The sequence below is a fragment of the Conger conger genome, chromosome 8 (genome assembly GCF_963514075.1).
Source record: "Conger conger chromosome 8, fConCon1.1, whole genome shotgun sequence".
Lineage (NCBI taxonomy): Eukaryota > Metazoa > Chordata > Actinopteri > Anguilliformes > Congridae > Conger > Conger conger.
Window position 1 is genome coordinate 13,903,970 of NC_083767.1, and position 16,065 is coordinate 13,920,034.

Sequence of the window (16,065 nt, forward strand, 5' to 3'; positions counted from 1 at the left end):
ACACACAAAAGGCAGGAATATAACGCCGTTTGCACCAAAATGGCGGCGCTAAATGTTTTAATTCCTAAAAGCTTCATTGTGAGAGCAACACGTGAAACACGCGGAATCACCCGGAATCAAAAGGAGATAAAACCTGGAAGGTTGGCTTGAACATCCGCCTCATACTTCCTACTTTGCTCAGGAAAATGTCGAGGTTTCGTAAAGTAACAAGCGGCTTTAAAAAAGAGCTGCTTCTGCACCGAGGCCCCTGAACAGACCGGTGAGGCAGCAGACATCCTGTTATGTGCTCGCCTTGCTGCAAATTCCTCCTCTTTTTTTGCCGCAGCCTGCAAATCCTGCAGCACGTTTACGCCCAAAGAAAGAGTTAATTAGAAATACAAATTCTCCCAGATCGTTATTAATGGGAATTGTAGAATAAGCAATACATATTTTGTGCCCATAAGTAATTCTCAGGTATCTTTGATCTCCAGCCCAGAGCGGATGCTGTCGAGCGCTGCTGTCTGGCTTCTGGGAGTTTGCCAGAACTAGACATCTGGCTACTTTGTTATCATTGGCTGATCTCCTCCCTGGGGACCACTCTCGTGACACCAGGCAGAGTGTGTCCTGGCAAGGAAAATTATCAGCACATTTTGAGTGGATTAGAGTTCCAAAGTGGTCCTCAAATCTCTACAGGGGTCTAGTGCGCTGCCTTCCATCAGGGGTTTCCTGGGTGTTTTTTATTTTTTTACCCAGACTCAGGACTTAAACAGGCTCATTACGGAGATGTGATCTAACTAGACACCCTCTCAATGCGGTGGAGATTTATTTTACAAATATATTGGAATTAAGAGATTTCGGGGGAAGAAGAAAAAAAAAAAACGTGTGTAACGATCAAAATTTTATAATAGGCTTGGCCACACGTGAGGCTTTCCCCCCTTACCATCAAATAATTACTTTCGTATTTCAAATATACTTGAGTATATCAATCACTCGCAAGTACAGTACGTCAACTACATCGTATAAACAAGGCACTATATTCTGAGACATTGTGGGCTTCTTATAGGATTTTCTCTAGACCATTTCTGTCTAAAAATCAGACAAGCGTAATGCTTGCAAATCTAAACTAAAATCAATTGAGTTTAAAATAAGTCACAGTGAAGACATATTCTATCAGCTTCCCTCTATTTTTTTCAACAGTTTATTGACATATTTCTTCAAATATATCGCTGTAGAATATACTCTATGTGAGTGGGGAAAGCGGACACAGGAATGCTCCAGAAGACAAGAGACAGAAAACCACTAAAATAAAATCTACAGACACGTGAAGTCACACACATGTAAAACAGTCGGTTAGCCTTCATTTAGATCAAACCTGCTAATGCTGCTTGTGCTAACTGGATAACTTCTTGTAGGTTTTCCGAACGCTATGTGTGTATAGCCATCCATCCATCCATTATCTTAACCCGCTTATCCTGAACAGGGTCGCGAGGGGGCTGGAGCCTATCCCAGCATACATTGGGCGAAAGGCAGGAATACACCCTGGACAGGTCGCCAGTCCATCGCAGGGCACACACACCATTCACTCACACGCTCATACCTATGGGCAATTTAGACTCTCCAATCAGCCTAACTTGCCTGTCTTTGGTCTGTGGGAGGAAACCGGAGTACCCGGAGGAAACCCACGCAGACACAGGGAGAACATCCAAACTCCGCACAGAGAGGCCCCGGCCGACGGGGATTCGAACCCAGGACCTCCTTGCTGTGAGGCGGCAGTGCTACCCACTGCACCATCCGTGCCGCCATATGTGTGCATATATGCTGCTAAAGTGCTCCCATTTCTGAAGTCTATAAGTCTATTATTCCAGGAGGAGGGTATAGAACGGGTCATGGGACAGGTAAGGCCTAAGCTCTGGGAGGGACCAGAAGGCATAACAAGAGAACTCATCCAGTGTTTCTCCTTTTTCTGTAATACACAAATCAACAGGCTGCAGACGCGGTCTGAATAACGTAGAGTACAGGCAGCGGAGCTGCAAAGCAGGTGGCGGTCCTAGCAGGAAGGCCCGTCTCAGGTCTAGCCGACGACTTTCCCTGGCGGCGTCGCCTAATCGCTGAGGCGGCCGGTCGCCCTGCCAACGACCCCGCAGAGCTCCCGCCGTCAACATGGCTCCGGACTTTTGCCCGTTAAAACCACATTTAGTGAGCGCTGCCTACTCTCAGGCTGGAGGCTTTAGCTCCAGAACGGAGGAGAGTGAAGTGGAACTACCGCTGGAGGCCTCCGCTACTTCTTCTGGGCTACTATGACTATCTGCACGAGGGTTCCTTAAGAGCACCGCAGTTCATCCAAAGCACAATGTCAGAATTTAAACCCACAGCCTTCTAGCCTTCCTCAGGATTTTGGACTCATTAAGGCAGTGAAACCTTTGTTAGAATGTCAGTAATACTGATGCTAAATGTCTGTAGGGTGGTGAACTAAGTAAACAAAATGATTACTAAAGCAAGCAAAATGATTACTACAGCACATCAAATAGTGATTACTACAGCAAGCAAAATGATTACTAAAACAAGCAAAATGATTGCTAAAGCAAGTGAAATGTTTACTAAAGTAAGTGAAATGTTTACTAAAGAAAAGCGAAATGATTACTAAAGCAAGTGAAATAATGATGACTAAAGCAAAGAAAACAATTACTAAAGCAAGTGAAACTATTACTACAGCAAATGAAGTGATTACTGCAGCAAGCTAAAATGATTACTAAAGCAGGTTGAATGATTGATAAAGCAGGTGGAATGATTGAGAGACAATACATACTTCTGCAGTGCGGTGTGTGAAATGACTGTAAAGGCAGGAGTGGCAGTACAGGAGCACAGTAGTGAATTTCCCTTCTCTGTTTTTCTCTGCCCAGCACGAGGGTGGAGGGGGGGGGGGGGGGGGCACTCAGCACACCTGCCACCTTACCGACACTGCACACTGTACGTTTCCCTCCTGGGGAGGGATCGGGGACTTGACTGGGACTTGTGCATAGCTCCCAGTTAAACTGGAAAGCGTTTGAAGATGGGTTACCATTACAGGCCTTGTCTTCCTGGCCCTGTCCAATCTTGGCAATCCCGCCTTTGATCACGCAGATGTGTTTGTGTCAATAGCCACGTTAGACTGTATAAATTATGAAGCGCTACACACAGGCTCAATGAGCGGCATTCCTGCAAGGACTCGGTGACACGGTGATCAAATGAAATGAATTTTAAATTCATGGGTTGGACAAACACTGAACCACCGGCTCCAGTCCAATGGGAGCACACCTGTTTTCTCCGCAAGACGAAGAAGACTGCACAACCACAGAATATGTCAGGGATGGAATCTGAAGATTGCCTTCATCAGTGTAAATGGAGAATGTATTAATCACTGTCCACGGCATCAAAGTGGGGAAAAAAAACTAACAAAAAAAAACTCCGTAATCATACATTCTGACCACTGCACTGAATGCCTTTTCTGTGTTTGATTTACAATAACACATCCTACAGCAACAATTCAATCATAAAAATAGTGTCTGTGGATTTCAACACCACCATCAATGCTTTGTTTTGTTTTTTTCTCAAAAAAGTGCTCCAAGTTCTCATACAAAATGTGTAATGGCACTGCACTACATGAGAGTAAAACCGAGTAGAGGCATCTCTTGCTGACAACAATTGTCCGGCCAACTGTTCTTGGAACAACAAATACAGTATGTTTATGTTCTGCAAATGTTTTTATGATAACAGTATCTCTCAATCAGAGAGGACTCAATCAGTTTCAATTGGTCTTGAAACCATTTGTGATATCCATGGCTTCCTGGCATGCCATTTGAAACAATTCTCCAACCGCACCTACCCTCAGTCGTGTGACTCAAGTGTCACAACAATGAGTGAGTCATACGACAGGACAGTCTGCATACTGAGAAGCCACCTTTACTGACCTGGTGACCTGATATCATTTTCAGTCAGGCGTTCTGTTTAAAATGGGCTGGTTGTATAGACACAGATTAAGCCTAGTCCAAGAGTAAACACACTTTTGAATGTAGATTCTCCACACAGAAGTCAATTCAGTCCAGGATTAAGCTTAACCTGTGTCCATGAAACATTTTTGGGAGTTTCATGGGGCACTGGCACCTTTCATCCAGCATTATCAGTAGCGTTTTCCAATTAATTCTGCAGCGTGAAAACATCTTCCCACATTTTCCAGACAACACCTGATATTTCCCAACCCAACAATGGTAACTCCGATCGATGTCCAATATGGGTTAATTGAACTCATGCAGAAGTCCGCTTACCTCATTTCCTCCCGCGGCTTTGGTCAAAATGACAGCTGACGATACAGGTGGGGGCATGCAGCCAACCGTCTGTAACCTGGGAAACGCAACACGGCACGGATTAGCCTTTAGGATTGTGACCTCACAAAGCCTTCAGCAGCTAAAGAACAGCTATGCCATAAGATAGCAAAACACCGCTATAAGCGCAATCATGCAGGGCTGACTTGCACAAGTTCAGTACTTTGTCAACGAGAAGTGCTACACATTGATTACTTGCGTGAATGTGTTTTATATCTTAACCTGGACACGCGTCATGAAATACCTGCTGGGAACCTCTTGACAAGAAGGGTTTAGAGCTACTAGGCTAATCTGTTCAACACTAATGAAAATAATGATGGGATAGTCTTAACCTTTTTTTTTTTTTCCAATACATACCTAGATATGTGCTCTTTAAATTCCCCTGCATGATTGAATCTGCCAAATAAATAGGCAGGTAATAAAATATTAAAACATGATTTATCAGCATAATCTCTGATTAACTGTGATTGCTAGTGAAGAAAACATTAACGATTAAATGGAGTATTTATGAAGACATGCCCTACGGACCAGTCAGGTGAAATTGAGCACCCAATAAAGCTCTGAGACCAGCATGTTTTTTAACCACAGGTCAAAAAAGAATGAATGAAAATGTCTGTACCTGAAGTAAATGATCTTGTTTCATTTTAAAAGGCAGAAAGTATAGCAGCGTATAAATGCACAGAGAGCTTTCACGTGAAATGATGGAAAAACCCGCATCCTGCAAGCTAAACGCATATTTTAAGAGAAACATTGCTTATGGAGGTAGGGCCTAAGAACACTAACCCCTCTGTCTATTACAGAGACTGAATTATGAAAAGCCAGCTAGCCTGTGTGAAAGGAAATATCCCCACAAAATCCATTCCAAAATACTGAAGCATCTTTTTCCGTATTTATCCTTCCCAATAGAAATCATTATCAGTGGACTAGCATTTTTTGAATATTTCATCTTATATTCAATAACCAAATTGCATTTCATAAATAATGTATGTGCCATTAATATATCTGCATGTATATGGAGTGCAAAACAGTTTTACTTTGCTTTTAGGGAATTTGCTCATATGCAGCATTTTTTATGACAACTAATTTCACAGCAAAAAACTGAAAATAGAAAGAGTGCACTAATCAAATGACACCATTTCTACAATGGCACTCATTACCAATGTACCTACCCTTTTAACAACCAATGATTAATGGAGGTTAAGGCAAGAAGTTTCAGGATGATCCATATTGCAACTGGGAAGAAGGCAAGTGTGAAGAACTGCACAAAGAGATGGAGTTTCACGTGCATTAAAGCACTCGTCAGCTCCTGCAAAACAGTGACATGTGAGCAGTTGTCGAAAAATAATTCAGTTCAGAATAATTCAGGCCCATGCAGACTTCAATCTTGGTCCAGCTTTATTTCATGATCACGGAGAGAAATACAAGCATTTGTAGTTTTCTGAAACTATTACGTTTTCACTCATCTTAGAATATGGAATATGAATATTTGGAATATCATGTTCCAAATTCCTCTACAGCAGTCTTGTCAACACTGTCATGTGTTGTAAATGCAGTAGTCTTCAACACCATATAGATCGAGATTTGGCTTAATATCTAATCCAGTTAAAATTATTGTCATAGCAGCAATATGTGAAACAATGAATAATCAAAGTAATTAGAAAATGATCCAATTTTTCACAACCCTGCCTTAGGATTTAAAGGCTGCTTACAAATTCAATAACATTCCAAAGCACATTATCAAGTGGATGTTATTGCAAAGACATGCATGTTATTTCAGACAAAAACATTGTCTAAACAAAATCAAATGTGTTGGTTGGTGGAAAATTCTTTTGAATTTCATCTGGTTAACTCTCTTGGGGATATTGAGAAGTCACCCACTCTCTGATCATATTCAAATGCATTTTATTCTATGATCTCCAATTTCAAATATAAGCCCACAATATTACCCCATTTGAAAAGGATGCTAACCAACTGGACATGTCCTAAATAATAAATTCAGCCATTTTCAATATTGATATCACAGAAATTATATTACAGAAGGCACCAGAAAGTAAGAGATCTCATAGGATTTTTGGTGGAATGCCCTATCAACAAATACATTTCACTCCTGAATACAAAAATATAAATCGCACAGTTTAAAACACAAACGATATGTGGAGACAATGGGTTTATTTTTCATACATTTTGGCTTTACCATGACAAAATTACAGCACTCTTTATACATAGTCCCCCTATTTCAGGGCACCATAATGTTTGGGAAAAATGGCTTGGGTGTTTCTGATGAGTCAGGTACTATAAGAGAGCTTTCAGTATCGAGACTTGATTCTTGGCTTTTGATTGCCTTTGGAGCCTGTTATTGGCATTTGTCAATGTGAGGACCAGAGTTGTGCTAATGAAAGTCAAGCAGGCCATGATGAGGCTGCGAAATAAGAAGAAAAAACTGTCAGAGACATCGGCCAAATCTCAGGTTTACCAAAATCAACTGTTTGTTACATCATTAAGAAGAGAGAGTACCAACGAGCTCAGTAATGGCAAAGGGCTTGATATCTCTACAGTTGAAGAACAGATCATTCACACCAAAACGAAGCACCTGTCTGGCAGATCAGAAACACCCTTCAGCAGACAGACGTGGATGTGTCAGCCATTACATTACATTATTGGCATTTGGCAGACGCTCTTATCCAGAGCGACGTACAGTTGATTAGACTAAACAGGAGACAATCCTCCCCTGGAGCAATGCAGGGTTAAGGGCCTTGCTCAATGGCACTAATTTACCTTAACCACTATGCTACAGGCCGCCCTACTGACCACAGAAGACTGCACAAATAGAAATGCAAACAAGCCAGATGTAAAACACTAGCAAACCACAAAAACAGGATGGCCAGGTTACAGTTTGCTAAGGACAACCTATTGAACAATGTGCCTGCAGAGTTCCTGGAAAAGGTCTTGTGGACAGATGAGACCAGGATTCACTTATATCAGAATAATGCCAAACCGAACTGCCTGCGCCCTCCCCACTCCCCACACATGGCGGTGGGGGTGCTATGGTTTGGGCATGTATGGCTGCCACAGGTACTAGCTCACTTGTCTATATTGGTAATGTTTGCAACTGCTTATAGCAGGGGGGTATAGAAGCATGTTGTCTGTTCAACTTCAAGCGAACTGAAGAAAAACAAGACACATCTTGTTCATCGCTGTGCGTCCTACAGAAAAACAATGATCCCAAACATACTTATAATGCAACAAAGACATTAATCAAAGAACAGGAATATTATTGACAGGCCAACTAATTCATCCAAACCAAATCTAACCGAATATGCATTTATTATGCTAAAGAGAGAACTTTTGCAAAGTAGCCTCTGAAACAAGCAGGAGCTGAAGATGAAGAGTACTATCCTGGTGATGTCTATGGGTCACAGATTTAGAGTTAACGTTTCATTCCTTGTTGCATTTATATAACATTAATATGTCCCAAACATTATGGTGCCCTGAAATGGGAGGGGGGGCTATGTATAAAAGGTGCTGTTATGTACATGATGAAACCCAAGTGTATAACAAAATAAAAAACCATTGAGAGTGCGCAATTAATCACGTGTGAATAGTGCGTTTATAAATCTAAAATTGTAGGGTACAGAGCCAAATCAAGAAGAAATATTTGTCCCAGACATTATGGAGCTCACTGTATATGACCGTGCAGTTAATATCATCCACAGGTGGTTTTTAATGAGGAATAAGTATAACGGGCCGAAATGTGAAGAAAAGGGAGAACAATAAGCAACAAGAACCAGAAAGTGCATGTTGTAACAATCAGCAAGATTACAATTAGCAGTTTGATACAAATAAGCCAAAGTATTCCATATAGTCTGACTGTGTGCGAGTAGACATGATTGCTTACAGTGTGGAAGTGCAAACGAAATTAACAGACAGATAATTTGCTGTACCTCCGTTTTTAACGATATCCCACTGTTAAAGAATATAGCAGACACAGCAATATACGTGATGGTAATCTCTGGCTTCAAGGGACCTGAGTACAAAACAGAATAGAAGCATTGCCGATGAGAAGACGCACACGTGGAAAAGCAACACAATCAACAGAAACGTAATTCCTCATTCACTCAATTTTTTGTGCCATCTCCGTGTTGTTTCATGGATAATGTTATTGTGTTACCGTTATTCCAGGGCAGAGACACACAGGCTAATTTTACAGTGCCAATCGTAGGATAAATAATGAAGCCATTCTGAATATGAAAGTATTATTCTACATCAGAGTATTTTTATTATTAGACTCTCCGAAGTTACCTTTTTATTGTCCTAGCCATAGGTTATACGAAAAACAGTATGTACGGTAAGTTGTCATAGTTGCGTCATTATCAAACTCGTCTGGCATGCAATCATCTTTTTCTTTCGCACAACCAATGCTGGTAGAGGGTACAAACCATATGGTGGTACAGACCCTGCACAACACGGAAGTGATGGCGATTTCCCGGGAATGCAACGTGTCACTAAAAGCTTGTTATTTCTACGCAAAATGCGCGTACGTGCATTCCAGCATTTCTTTTTAGCAGTTATCATGTTTTTATATGTAGCTAGCAAGGCAGCCCAAAAAGTAGCTAGCAAACTAATCCACATTGCATTGGGATAGGATATTAGCTAGCTACAGTAGTTAGCACGCTACATTTCAGAACACTACTGATGCCAGCATAATTTATAAGCAGCACTTTACAACACTGCAATAAAATGGTTGTCATTTTTTATTTTATTGAAAACCTATTTTTACTTAACGTTTACAAAGTGACAATATCTCAAGAATTGACATGACTAAGTGAGTACACTTTAATGAAGTTACTGTTAAATATTGTCTTGCTAGTGCACGCTACCAAATAAACAATTTAAGATAATTTCACTAAAAATAAGTAAATGCTTTAGATAAAAGATAAAGGTAAAGATATTCTTGCAAGCTTGCTTGATTATAAAGTATCATACCACTCTCACGGCTGGATTGTATGCAGTTGTTGGCTTTGGAGTGATGCTGAAATAACGTTAGGCGTACCAAGATAAATAATCAGTTAGAATGCAATACCTAGCAATGGTAAATTACAAGCTAATTTGCTATCTTGCTTGTTTACCCATACAAACTCTCAAACTACAACAGAATGTTTTAACGCGGCTGTAAAGACATTAGCAAGTCATACAGTTGCTAGCTAACTCGTTTGAACTCACCTCCTTTTACTCCAACTGAGGGTTCTAGCTTCGCAAAGGTGATAACGAGAACAATTCCGATAATGAACCATTCTTTCCGTATCCTGTCAAAAAGTGCCATACTGTATTCGCCTTTACACTGTCACCGCCTGCTCCAAGCCAGCCGAGGTACACGTTGGTTAGAGAACATTACTTGTGAGGCAAAACGGACTGAAGCGTTTAGTTATTTCCTCACACAGAGCGGCGCCATTGCTATTGTAAAGCTTATACTACGCGCGCACATAGTCACTTTTCGTTCCAAGGTACTTTCTTACTATTTACTATTGCTGTATTTACTTGATAATATTCTTGATAATATTGGCCACATATGTTTTGATAAAATGTGTCGAATTGTGAATTTATCAACAGGTTTAATGTTTATAATGGTCCTTTCTTGCTTATGATATATAAGCATGGACCATGTATTTGGTGTTTTACGGTATTAACCATCACAAACTGCATAGCTTCTGAAAGCTACATTGCGTGTACTGTACATTCAATTCTCGTGGATATGGATTGTTAATCGTATTGCGCTGCTGTTTGTAGTCAGTATTATCATTGAGATTATCTACTTTTATCTCACATTGTGAGAATAAGTCGATGTCAAAGTCGACTGACCCACTTTCAGTAACACCATTTGATTTTATCTGCTATTTGTACAGCAGAAGAAAACACACATTAGGCCTACACATGAATGGGGTAGGACAAGAAGGAGGTGGCATTTCATTAATTGAACGTGGTCAAACAGTGCTGGCTATTTTAGACATTCATACACTATTCTCTGACTCGTATACCATTGGCTTAAATATAAGATAACTCACCTCATGAGTCTCTGCCTGAAGAATACTATAATAGTCATAATGTGTTTCTGCATTCTACTTGAGTGCAAGTAGACCTGCTTGGCCATTAATTGTTTGATTGCTTATTCTGAACCCTTGGTGTATTCAGTGTAAAACTCAGACAATATGGTCACGTATAATCTTATATTTGCTTTCCTTGCTGTATTTTGGTTGCTCAGCTCTTCTCAACTGCCACTAAAAGAATCTTCCTCTTCTGGACAGACTCACTGGTGCTGGCAGAGATGGAAAGTCCAGCAGTTAGAAAGTAAAAGACCTGCCATGTTTTCTTCATCCCATGAACACAGCCAGCTGATTTCAATAATTAGTCCTACCTCCTGGCTGAAGAATTGTGTTAATTAAATTGAAAAGTGGCATCCTGTAGTGTAGTGGCTAAGGTATATGACTGGGACGCAGCAGGTTGGTGGCTCAAGCCCCAGTGTAGCACAGCTGTTGGGCCCTTAACCCCACATTGCTCCGCAGGTCCTGCACGGTGGCTGCCCACTGCCCCCAAGCAACAAGGTGGGTCAAGGGCAGAGGACAAATGACAAATTCCACAGGGCTGAATAAAGTAAATCTTCTAATCCTGTTGATTGGAACAAAATACTGAGGAAGACTTTCAGTTTCCGTGCTGGATTTTCCACCTCTGGTGGTCTGCTCTGGGCTACTTTTCCCCAGTGAATCCGCCTGCCCCTGCATCTATGCCCTCTGCTAACTCTCACCCATGCTGGGTTTTTTCTCAGTCCACTCAGTGATCAACTGATGATTATTCTGATTCATCTGTGCAATAATGATTAAAGGCTGCTGCATATTCAGTGCATTTTAGGGGGTTTCTTTCAGATTACATAAGTAGCCAGTGAAGCCTCTCGAAAATCGGTAAGATACACTAATTCTTAAGGCTTTAAGTCAATCCACACATAATGCAAAGCCGGTAACAAATTGTTACTTTTTTCTTTGTCCCTCAGATTCTTCTTGATGAACACCAAACTCATAATGCAGCACATGGCATTCAGTATCACAAAAGTCATAGAAAAGAAAAGCAATGTACAGAATTCACACTGATTCCCCAAGGACTCAGAGTTTGGATGAAATTACAGCTGACAGATTGCGTATGTGATTTCTGCCTTACAGCAAAGTGAACATTTCCGAAAGGTTTTTTCTTTTTTCATCTTAAATCATCAATAGAGAAGGCAATTTGAGGGCAGATTTCTGGGCAGAGCTTTATTTGACTTGCTGACAGGTGCATTGGGTCTCTCTATATTGATTTTGAGGACCTAGAGGTATATGACATCATTATAGGGATTGACCTTATCATCTATTGCCCTGCAACTTCTGTGTGTAAGTCAGCCTCTCCTCGCTGAAGCACACCACCAGAGGTCTGCCATTTTGATGTCAGTTTTTTTTATTGACCACATATCTTTCCTCATTTTCTTATCTTCTAAACAGCCTCCCCTGTTCAACAGGTTTCAAAATATGGCACACAATGGCAAACTGTGACAGTAACTGCTACCATCTCTACAGTGTTGGACTGCAGTCACTGTTTGCCATTGTCAAAAAGTTGTTTTTTTCACTGCTTTGCTAATACATTTAGGACTACTGCAGAAAATATAAGCACAAGCAATGCCAATGGTGATATTGCCTATACTTATACACCAGTCATTCATATTGCATTTACAAATATCGCATTCAACTCCATAATCAGCTCAAATAACAATCCAAGAAGGACATTACCAAAGGCCTCAAGGCAAATTATTACGGTTTGATTGTGTGTGTGTGTGTGTGTGTGTGTGTGTGTGTGTGTGTGTGTGTGTGTGTGGTGTTTCTAGAAAGTAAAATTACTGCTGAGTTAATTGTGGTTTATTTTCATATCAAGTGTCCATAGGAGGGTTTAAGTATTCTTAGAAGGCACAATTTGAACATTTTACTTGTTGTCCCATTTACATTACATTAATGGCATTTGGCAGATTTACTTATCCAGAGCGATGTACAGTTGATTAGACTAAGCAGGAGACAATCCTCCCCTGGAGCAATGCAGGGTTAAAGGCCTTGCTGAAGGGCCCAACGGCTGTGTGGATCTTATTGTGGCTACACCGGGGATCGAACCACCGACCTTGCGGGTCCCAGTCATGTACCTACGCTACATGCCGCCCCTGTACATTTAAATAGTTGGGATTAATTTGAACCATGTAAATAAACAGAATGATTTTTTAAATCTAATGCATCTGCTCAACTGATTTTAACAGGCAAATGACAATAAAGGTAAAAAAAATATTTAACCTTGCCAAAAGGTATCCTTAGCTAAATCCTATGGGCCAGTTTCCTGGATTAAGCCCGGTCATGAACTAAAAGAACAAAATTTAATGAAGATCCCGATTGAAAAAAAAAAAGGATTAGGACTACGTTGAATCCATCTCTGGGAAACCAGCCCCAGATTAATACATTAAATATGTAGCATAAAAACAAATTACCTGATAAAAGTCTATTTGGTCACTAAGTATTCTGCACTGTAATAACAGTATAATTACAGTGTGATAACATTAAAGGGCAATTGTGTATTTTTAGAGTAAAATACACAGTCTAAATATTGAATAGACAGGATTATAATAGGAAGTTAGAGCAGATTCATTTGTACCTGAGTGTCACTATATATTAACACAACGTATTGCCTCGGCCAAGACCTGCATCTTTCAACTCACTCTCAGGTAATGTGTAATATAGCCAAAGGTGCATGAAGCATAAGTAGATGTGTTTACTGTGACTATTGCAATAGGAACCCACAGTTGTCTGTGCGCTGGCATTATTTCTGAAAGTGGAAGCAACTACAATTTATGTAGCTAATGTACAAGTAACATGTTACACTGCATTTCCCACAATCAAGCAAATTTAACACAGTTAAAACAAACTTATTTTGTGAAATGGCATCCAAATTCTAATTTAAAGTGATTTACTTGCTGATAACTGATAAATATATTTTGCAGCTATAAGTAATAAATCCAAGGCATCCATCAAATGCATATACACACGGCTGTAGATGGGCAGTATAGCATAACCATTAAGTCACCTTTCAGGTTCCATGTCTCATTCATTAATTTTCTTTCTTTCATACATAATACTGTGAATGGCACACAAGCGAACAAAAACTTTGATTTAACAACAAAAGTCAGCTCTGAAAAATTGCTTGGTAGAGGTTACAGTAAATTACTGGCAGCTGACTAACCAAGTGGCTACTTTTATAGTATTTTATAGCTTCTGCTTTGTCACACTCTTGACTTATACAGTGTATTACTGTGACTGCCAAAGCATTATCATTTTATGTATCCAATAGAAAGTATATTAATGTAGGCTACTTTGTCCATTGATATTCATGTCCTACATTGTCATTTTAATCCCAATTAAAACCACAGGTAAGGCAGTACAATAATCTCAGTTCTAGTGTGGTATCTGTCCAATATAATCAACTTGTACTTGTAATGTTGTGAAATCCATATTAGTATATTAGACAATGGCATTTAAATTTAAAGAAGGAAGACATGGATGCATACAGGATAACACAGTCAAGTGAGGGTGGACAACACAGAAATTGAGTTTACACCCTGCAGATACCAAGCAACAATACCATCTCTGAACAGTAAGTCAAATATTAAATGGTACAGATGCAGTAAGGAGTGTAACTGCTCGCGTGGACATGCTTTGTTTTTTTCGGCCAATAAAATCAGCCGTATGGAAGGTCTAGAGAGAATGGGTAGCTTCAGTGTTCACATGCATATCCTGTAGGGTATGCAATGTTTTAGCATTTCCTGTAAGCTTGTCAAAACATTGACAAGTTGAGATTTCAACAATGCCCTTCATCATCTGTAAGTGCATGACGTAATATGGTGAGTATTGTTTGATGTTTCTGTGATTGCGAGGAACATGTCAAATGTGATTCTTATCACTGGTCAACTAGAACTTAATTTGATACAAACTCTCCAATAACTCTCAAGACAATGGCAATTCAATTAACTCATCGTCATGGGTAATACATTGACCATGCTAATTAAAGCATCCTTTTAAATAGTTAATATTTTAAAGTGTTAATAAATGTTAAAATGTATCTCTAATCTCATGTTATTGCTTAGCACGCTTCATAACCAGCATTGTTATTATGCTGCCAGCGGAAGGTATAAACACGTGGCCATCAACACAACTTTATTATGAAACGGACAATGAAACAACACGTGATATTCAGCATTCAATCTGTGAAGTTTCATTTCATTTCCATGGCATGGAAAGATTCTGTTCGGTTCTTTAGGGACCAGTTGGAGAATAGTGTTGTTATTCTATTATTACCTATCTGTTCCCCACTTCCTTGTTCTTTTCATGTAACACTACAGTACATTATTGACATACAGAAATGCATTTACAATAGTGTCTTCTACACTAAAACAACATAATGTCACACAAGTCAAATTAGACACTGCACCACTTACATGCATGACACTAACTGCGTGCATATTTATTTTTCAAATATGTTGAAAATATTTGAATTACGTTTTGTAAGCCATTTGTTAGGCTACATTTTTAGAATGCGTAGTTTAGGCTATTGCTATTAACTCAACTGTGGTCAGCAGTCTTATAATTTAAGCCCCCCTAATCAGACCTTCCAATGTCAGAGTAATGAGTTAATGAGGAAACTCCCAAGCACATTCAAGTGAATATTGTTCATGTAATAACGAGGTCTAAATTGTATTTTGTTGGGTTAATATACGACTGGAATTGTGCTGAAACTGCACTTCAGTGGCTAGTGGGTCAGATGATTTATATGTCTTAAGATTTACTTTCGATGTGTTTCGTTGCGAATGAAATATTCATTCGCCGATTTAGATTCTGGGCGATATAAATGATTTCGTTTAAGTTTCATCATAAATCAGTCTGCCGGTATATGAAGAGACACCGCTTGACCCTTGATGTTGCCTAAGAGGGTGCGCGCCGCACTAGCTCAGTGTGATTCCAAAACGCGTGCTGTCTTACTTGAAAGCTAAATATTTTAATGGACTGGGTGCTCTTGTAAAAAACAGCGTTGTCGAATCCATGAAAGTGTGATTTTTTTATATCCACACCTCAAAAGATGGCGACACAACTAACCACTTTACGTGGCAAAATGATCCGTCCTTTAGCATAGGTTTAGGTTAACCCTGAAATATCCTAGCTAATCTGTACGAATTACCATTCCTTCCAGAGGATATCATGTTGTTTCAACAGTATTGGCTACGGTGAATGCATGCAGCCTATACAAAGTGTCCATACCCAGCTAACAGGACAGGCTAGTGCCAATTAATAGTTTTTAGACTTTTTAGATTTAGGCCTACTTAACATTTGCCAACATATCGTAAGCCTATAAAATGTAAGCAGAATTAAATGTAGTTTATAAATTATTAAATAGAACGTCTACAAACTAAAGCCTAATAAACACTGAAATCTAAAAGTAGCCTACTGTTAAATGAACAACATATTTTTATCAGACAGGACAGTTCAGAAGTACGTGACATTTGAAATGAAGAAAAAAATATTGATGAAAAAATGAAAATGACACTTACGCTACCAAGGTCAGTTGCTAGCGGAAGAAGAAACGATAAAATGAACACATTTAAATAAAAATACTGTCCTCGCCACTT

The 16,065-nt window shown here is 39.7% G+C and overlaps 1 protein-coding gene across 5 annotated transcripts in view; it reads right to left on the bottom strand.

Moving 5' to 3' along the window:
- slc10a7 (solute carrier family 10 member 7) overlaps positions 1 to 9,776 on the bottom strand; it is a 93,258-nt gene extending 83,482 nt beyond the window's left edge. For 4 of the 5 annotated variants that reach the window (XM_061252351.1, XM_061252354.1, XM_061252353.1 and 1 more), the window contains exons 1-4: positions 9,558 to 9,776; positions 8,279 to 8,361; positions 5,507 to 5,643; positions 4,281 to 4,356 (exon numbers count right to left, since the gene is read on the bottom strand). In XM_061252351.1, coding sequence (XP_061108335.1) covers positions 4,281 to 4,356; positions 5,507 to 5,643; positions 8,279 to 8,361; positions 9,558 to 9,657 — 396 coding nt within the window. In that variant the 5' untranslated portion in view covers positions 9,658 to 9,776. Of the gene's footprint in view, positions 1 to 4,280; positions 4,357 to 5,506; positions 5,644 to 8,278; positions 8,362 to 8,636; positions 8,751 to 9,557 lie in introns of those variants that run through there. The other variant, XM_061252355.1, reaches the window with a different exon arrangement.
- Positions 9,777 to 16,065: the final 6,289 nt, after the last annotated feature.